At 32.9% G+C, this 7,298-nt stretch overlaps 1 protein-coding gene across 1 annotated transcript; it reads left to right on the forward strand.

Moving 5' to 3' along the window:
- The first annotated feature begins 4,249 nt into the window (after positions 1-4,249).
- Positions 4,250-7,086, forward strand: LOC111905027 (uridine nucleosidase 1). Its single transcript, XM_023900710.2, has 9 exons — positions 4,250-4,514; positions 5,365-5,480; positions 5,628-5,687; positions 5,762-5,944; positions 6,039-6,143; positions 6,238-6,334; positions 6,448-6,555; positions 6,642-6,777; positions 6,855-7,086. The coding sequence occupies exons 1-9, from the start codon at positions 4,436-4,438 to the stop codon at positions 6,961-6,963; spliced, it is 993 nt and encodes a 330-aa protein (XP_023756478.1). The 5' UTR covers positions 4,250-4,435; the 3' UTR covers positions 6,964-7,086.
- Positions 7,087-7,298: the final 212 nt, after the last annotated feature.

The raw sequence follows: 7,298 nt of genomic DNA on the forward strand, positions 1-7,298 counted from the left end.
CTGCCCAGGTACTATTGGGATAGCTTTTAAATCTCCACCACCATTTCCCCAATAACGCTATATTATGAGCCTTTAAGCTGCCAATTCCAAGTCCACCTCTTTCTTTGGCTGCAAGAACCTTTTCCCAAGCAATCCATGGCATGTTCCTCGATTCTAGGTCTCCCCCCAAAAGAACCGCATTCTTATTTTTTCAAGGGTTTTTATAATCTTGACGGGAGCTTTATACAATGAAAAATAAAAAGAACCCGGACTGCTCAATACTGATTTACAAAGCGTAAATCGGCCACCAAGCGACAATGAAGATGCTTTCCATTTTGATAGTCTTGCTTGGAATTTTTCTATGATAGGTCCAGTGTATCGTCCTTTCCATAGAAGCACCAACCGGTAATTCAAGATATATGAACGGAAGAGAACCAACCGAACAATTGAAACTCCGAGCCACTAGATCTAGTTCGCAAGACTGGGTACCAAAACCAAATAGTTTGCTTTTGGACATATTCACCTTAAGGCCTGATGATAATTCGAAGCATCTTAAGATTCTAATCAAGTTCTTCGCATTTTCGATTGACCAAAAACCCATGAAAATAGTGTCATCTGCGTATTGGAGGTGTGAGATGATCGGGCCTGATGGGGAAGTTGAATACCTTCAAAAATTCCATTTTCTTATGCCATCTCCATCGCTATATGTAATCCTTCTGCGGCTATAATATATAAGAAGGGTGATAGCGGGTCACCTTGTCTGATCCCGCGCTCCATACAAAAGTTTGTTGATGCCGACCCGTTGATGAGAATTGACACCCTTGCTGACGATAGACACCCATGTATCCATGTTCGCCATTTAATCACGAAGTCTATCTGTTGCAAGATTGAGTCTAAATATTCCCAACTAAGGCTGTAAAATGTCTTCTCAAAATCAACTTTAAAAGTGAATGCCTTCTTCTTGCTCTTCTTTATCCATGCGATCACTTCATTAAGTATCAACGGACCGTCAAGTATAAAACGTTTTTTTTTTTTTGATAAAAGCAGTACTAGACTGACTACCAGGTGCACCACCTTCTTTAGTCTTTCAGCCAGCATCTTAGAGATTGTTTTATACAGACAACCAATTAAACTGATAGGGCGGGAGTCACTTATAGTAATCGGGTCTTGAATCTTGGGGATGAGTGAAATAAAAGATGAGTTGCAGCCTTTGTAGATGTATCCGGTAGCTTCACTTTAGTGCAAAGTAGAAGTCGCTTCCAACCACATCCCAATGTTTCTTTAACATAGCAAAAGAGAAACCATCAGGGCTGGTGCTTGATCCGAGCCACAACTCCGAATAGTCGATTTTAATGATCCAATCAAATTAATAGTTGGATTTTGAATTTTCCAACACATACGCGTATGCTTTATAAATATTTAATATACATTAAAGTATTTATTAAATAGTATATATTAATAGGATTTTTGGGTAATAATTGATAGTAATCGGATTGGACCGGATTTTATTGAAAATGGGCCGTTAAACTGATTCAGTTTAGATAATCAAATTTTGGAACTGAGCTAATTAAATTACAATTGATTTTTTTGGTTGATCGATTTTAAATGGATTCATCAATTTAATTTGAATTGGTTAATTTTAAACATATATAAAAAATAAAATACCTTCTATACATCCTTCCACATATAAAACACCTTCTATACGTCCATCCACATATTGCGGGACATCCATGTGCACACTGCACATTATGGTACCATATGCAAGAAAAAATTATTTTCTATTTTACAAAACTATCTTATTTTACATGGTTTAATTATATTATATATAAAAAGCTAATCATAAAAAAATAAACACATTAAATATTGGTATTTCCTACGATGAGACGACGAGTATAAGATTTAAACTCCTTATTGTTATCTGTTTCTTCCATGAACCGAAACTATCGAATTTCATATAGAAATTTCATGAAATAACCATATTTTAAGGGGTGTTTTCACCTTTAAACCATAAAAGTTCGAAATTTGTAAAATGACCACAAGATCCGCAGAGAGTGCTCTGCGGATCCATTTAACCTTATGAAGATCTTAGCATACCTCTGCTGAAATGAGATGGCAACACTAAAAGTTCGAAATTTGTAAAATGACTACAAGATCCGAAGAGAGTGCTCTGTGGATCCGTTTAACCTTATGAGGATCTTAGCATACCTCTGCTGAAATAAGGTGGCAACACTAAAAGACAAAAAATTTCGAGGTTTTTAAGGTTCCACAGAGGCGTCTCTGCGGAACACAAAATCCGTAGATTTCCCCCTTTGACCCGAAATTGTAGACGATCTGGCGAAACAGTAGCTCATTGCCCCGAAACCGTAGATTTCCCCCTTTGACCGTAGTCAACTCTGGCCAAACTACTCTTTTGTGGGGTATTTTTGGTTAATGTAATTAGAAAAATGACTAGTTTTGATTGCTGTTTGAATTCACATCAAAACCAGATTCTTGACCATAAGTCCTGTAAAAGTCAAGAGCAATGTCCAACGAATCAAACAACAATCCTTTGAAACGCTTCTTATGTATCAACTTATCATAAGGAACAAGCTTAAAAGTTTCAGTATTGTAGAGCTCAAAATCAAAACTATAACGAGAATCAAAACTATAACGAGAATCAAAACTATAACGAGAATTATTGTTATTTGAATGATCAATATTCATACTTGAAGATGATTGATCATGAACTGCAAAACCAAACAAAACATATACTTTATTACAATATATTTAAAATGTGTAATTTATATAAAGAAAAAAAACTTACATGATTGTTCTATAATAATTGAATGCAAATCTGAACAAGAATTACTGCTATTTGAATGATCAGTATTCATATTTGAAGATGATTGATCATGAACTGCAAAACCAAAAAAAAGAGTAACATCAAACGAATATTCAACATACGACATAAAATTATCAAATTAACAATAAAAACATAACAATTTGAAGATTAAACGGTAAAATCAAGAGAATTTGACAATCAGACGATTACAATAACAATAAAAATAAGATTGATAAACAATGCATCGGAAGAAAAACGGTAAAATCAAAGTCCATAATTGACCTAATAATCATAAACAAAAGATGAATATATGTTAAAAATATCTGATTATTAGCTGAAATTTGAAGAAACTATTAGTAAATTTGATGAAAAAGGTTGAGATTTCGAAGAATAGGCGAGATTTTGGATCGATTAGTGTTAGAAGATGAATGACAGTAACAGAAGGTGCTAACGAAGACAAACATGAATATTAAATGAGACGCTGAACTTACCAAAATGCCCCTCCGTGTTTTTTTTTTGTTAATTAAGGATTAATGACCAAGATTAAAAGAAAATAGATGGTTAAGATGGCTTCCTTGGTTCTTTGATCCATATTGGTTCTCTATTAAACTTTTCCGTATATATATATATATATATATATATATATATATATATATATATATATATATATATATATATATATATAAAGAGAGAAAGAGAGAGAGAGAGAGAGAGAGAGAGAGAGGTGATGTAGTGATTTTCTCTAATTACCTATAAAAAAATAACCAAAAATTAATAATTGTCCAAAAATAGTCCATGAGACTGGAGGTAATTAGAGTGAGCTACTGTTTCGCTAAATCGTCTACTGTTTCGGGTGAACTATATATATATTTTTTTAAATTTTATTTTGAAAATATTAAATCGTATGTTATTTTTATAACCTACAGTTTCCTCTCGACGAACTACGGTTTCCCAAACTGTAGTCTACAGTTCTGGGTAAAAAGTCTACGGTTTTAATTTAATTTAATTTAATTTTTTTGTAAAACTACTCTCTATTTATTTAAAAATAAAATAAAATAAAAAATAAAACCATAGACTTTTACCCAGAATCATAGACTACGGTTTGGGAAACCATAGATCGTCGAAAAAAAAAACCGTAGGTTGTAAAATAATATACGGTTTTAGATTTTCGAAATGATTTTTTTTATAGTTAACCCGAAACAGTAGACGATTTGGCAAAACAGTAGTTCATTGCTTAAAACCGTATATTTCCGCCTTTAACCGTAGTCACTCTGACCGAACTACTTTTTATGAGCTATTTTTTATTAATGTATTTTCTTTTGACTATTTATGGATAGATAACAGGAAAAATGACTAGTTTAGTCATTTCCTCAATTTTCTAACCATCCTTTAATTACCCATTTAATTTTGATTTTTTTTTTCACTGAAAAGCTGATTCTAAAAAAAAAATCATAATTTTATTTGGAGAGAGATGGGAGATTCCGCTTCTGTAGCTTTCTTGTGATCATAGTTTCAGACTATCGGCCCCACACCAAACCGTAAAGTAAAGAGAAGGGCGATTGATCCCTTTTTATTCCAGATTTTGACACTTCTGATCATCTGTATTTTGTGGGACAGAAGTTGGGGACCTAATCCATGGATTCCCCTCCGTTGGTGTCGTACTGCAATGGTGGACTCTCTCAAAAGATTATCATCGATACCGATCCTGGCATTGGTATATTCTCTTAATTCGCTGTTTTATTCAATATCTGTTTGATCGAGCTAATTTCTATGCTTGATGAAGTTAAATACTAAACTTGAAGCTCTTTTGATTGTATTTAATTGAGACTAACTTAGACTTTATCGGATTGTGAAATTTGTTTGTATGGTTCTTGTGCTCGTTTGTTATGTCCAAGTTAGGTGATTATTGCAACTTTCGTGATCAGATAATCAAATGATTAAAGCAACTCGATAATCAGATTTTTTGCCCATTATCCTCGCTTACAGCCGATTATTTTGACCTAAATAATCCCAGAATTAGAATCATAATTTGTTTTTGTCAATCATACTAAACTGGTTATTGTGACTACAAATCGCAACAATCACATTTGTGTCTTATTTTTGCAGTGTTTAATTTTGAAATCAAGCAATCGCGACCAATTGCATCATCTAATAAACTAACAATATTCACCGCATTTGTGGATTAGAAATAGTACCTGTCATGCGTGTTCTTATATCTTTAATTTATTGATGATCATTAAACCTTATGTAATCAGTAAATCATTCCACTGCAAATACTCAGATTTAAATTATGTAGAATGACTTTTCTCATCTTTTAACCATTAATATCCAGTATGATTTGTAATCTTTGAGTTGAGATTTAGCCAATTGCTTATCAAGTCAAACATAAACATAGTTCAATTCGAACAAAGAAACTGAAATCTGAATTTAGATTCAGTTGTACATCAAAACGACAAAGATGCCCCTGTTGTAGACATACTTGATATACAAATTCAAGTCTTGATAGATTAAAAAGTTGAACTGATCCTAAATATAACAATATTCCTGAATTGATATTGAATCAGATGACAGCATGGCAATCATGATGGCTTTTCAGACACCAAACTTAGATATCTTAGGATTAACAACTACATTTGGCAATGTTTCCACAAAAGATGCCACTCGTAATGCCTTACTTTTGGTATTCCTTTTTCTCTCTCTCTCTCTCTCTCTCTCTCTCTCTCTCTCTCTCTCTCTTAAATTCATTTCTTGAAAATTCCAAGTTTCAAATATTTTAGATTTAAACTTGTACATGATCAATCACCCGTTTTCATGTGCAAAAGGATAGTGTGAAATTGCAGGACGTTTGGATGTTCCTGTTGCTGAGGGTAGTTCTGAACCACTAAAGGTACAATTTACTTTCCCATTTATAATTAAAAAAAATTGTATTTATGTTTGAACTAAACTCTAATTTTGTGACAGGGAGGAGAGCCAGAGATTCAAGATTTCATCCATGGATCAGATGGATTAGGAAACTTACATCTACCTCCCCCCAAATTAAAAAAAGTAGAAAAATCAGCATCAGAATTTTTAGTAGATAAAGTTTCTGAATACCCTGGTGAAGTATCTATACTTGCACTTGGTCCACTTACAAATTTGGCTTTGGTAAGTTTCAAATTGCAAATCTTGTTTATAATCACATAACCAATAAAAAAATAAAAACTAATTGTGATACAAATTGGTTGTTATTTTAATATAGGCCATCAAAAGGGACTCCTCATTTGTAAATAAGGTGAAAAGAGTGGTCATACTCGGTGGAGCTTTTTTTGCACTTGGGAATATTAATCCAGCTGCAGAAGCAAATGTATAAAAATAAAATTTTGAAATATTTTTTTTCTTTAAAATTTTTTATTAGAAATTTAAAGCTTCCTGATGTTAATTATTATATGTAATTACAGATATACGGGGACCCTGAAGCAGCAGATATTGTTTTCACTTCTGGTGCAAATATAGATGTTATTGGCATAAACATCACAACACAAGTCAAAATGTCAGGTTTGACCAGTATATGATATGCACTTTTTATTTAAAAAAAAAAAAGGAAATTGCCATTTTTTTTTTTTTTTTTTTTTTATAAATTGGAATAATCAAGATTTATGGATTTTCAGATGATGATCTTGATGAACTGAGAAAGTCTAAAGGGAAGCATGCTCAGTTTTTGTGCAACAGTAGTAAATTCTACAGAGATTGGCATGTGAAATCAGATGGTGTTTATGGTATAAATTTATTAATTCTTTCATATAAAATATAAATGAACAATTGTTTTAATAATAAAAAATATTTTCTTAATATCTATCTCCAGGAGTTTTCCTTCATGACCCTGTCTGTTTTGTGGCGTTAATTCGGCCTGATCTTTTCGTGTTCAAAAAGGGGGTTGTTAGGGTTGAGACACAAGGGCTTTGTGTAGGACATACCCTTATGGACCAAGGGCTAAAAAGGTAATTTCTTAACACGCATTTGACCAAGTTGACCGGTCCCACATGTTTTTTTTGGTTAATGTGTGAGTGTGATGCAGATGGAATTCAGATAATCCGTGGACGGGCTATTCACCGGTTTCAGTTGCGTGGACAGTGAACGTGGAAAAGGTTCTTAATTACATTAAAACGGTGTTGATGACACCGTAAATGATGTTGTTGTCTTGTAATTTTTGTTTTGTGTTTTGTTTTTGCGATTGGTGGGGACTACTAAGATTTCTGAATATTTAATCATCTTATGAATTAATTTTCTAAACAACTATTTTTCAATGATGTTGAAATGTTTGGTTTTTGTTTTCCTTCATGACGATATTGTGTTGTGTTAAGCATTCATTGGAATGAACTGGACTGGACCGAGATTAATGTTAAAAACGGAAATGAGAAAGATGGAATAAGATGAGATAAGGACTTGCTTTTGATCTTGAAAAAGATGTGGAAAATACCCTAGACGTTGCACAATGTTTTTTTTAAGGATTGCATCTATA

Source organism: Lactuca sativa, chromosome 1 (assembly GCF_002870075.4).
Source record: "Lactuca sativa cultivar Salinas chromosome 1, Lsat_Salinas_v11, whole genome shotgun sequence".
NCBI lineage: Eukaryota > Viridiplantae > Streptophyta > Magnoliopsida > Asterales > Asteraceae > Lactuca > Lactuca sativa.

Excerpts from the sequence above, each read along its gene's own strand:
- LOC111905027 (XM_023900710.2), top strand. The coding sequence starts at position 4,436 with ATGGATTCCCCTCCGTTGGTGTCGTACTGCAATGGTGGACTCTCTCAA. Across the intron at positions 6,144-6,237 it reads ATCCAGCTGCAGAAGCAAAT|ATATACGGGGACCCTGAAGC; the intron begins GTATAAAAATAA and ends ATGTAATTACAG. Across the intron at positions 6,778-6,854 it reads ATGGACCAAGGGCTAAAAAG|ATGGAATTCAGATAATCCGT; the intron begins GTAATTTCTTAA and ends AGTGTGATGCAG.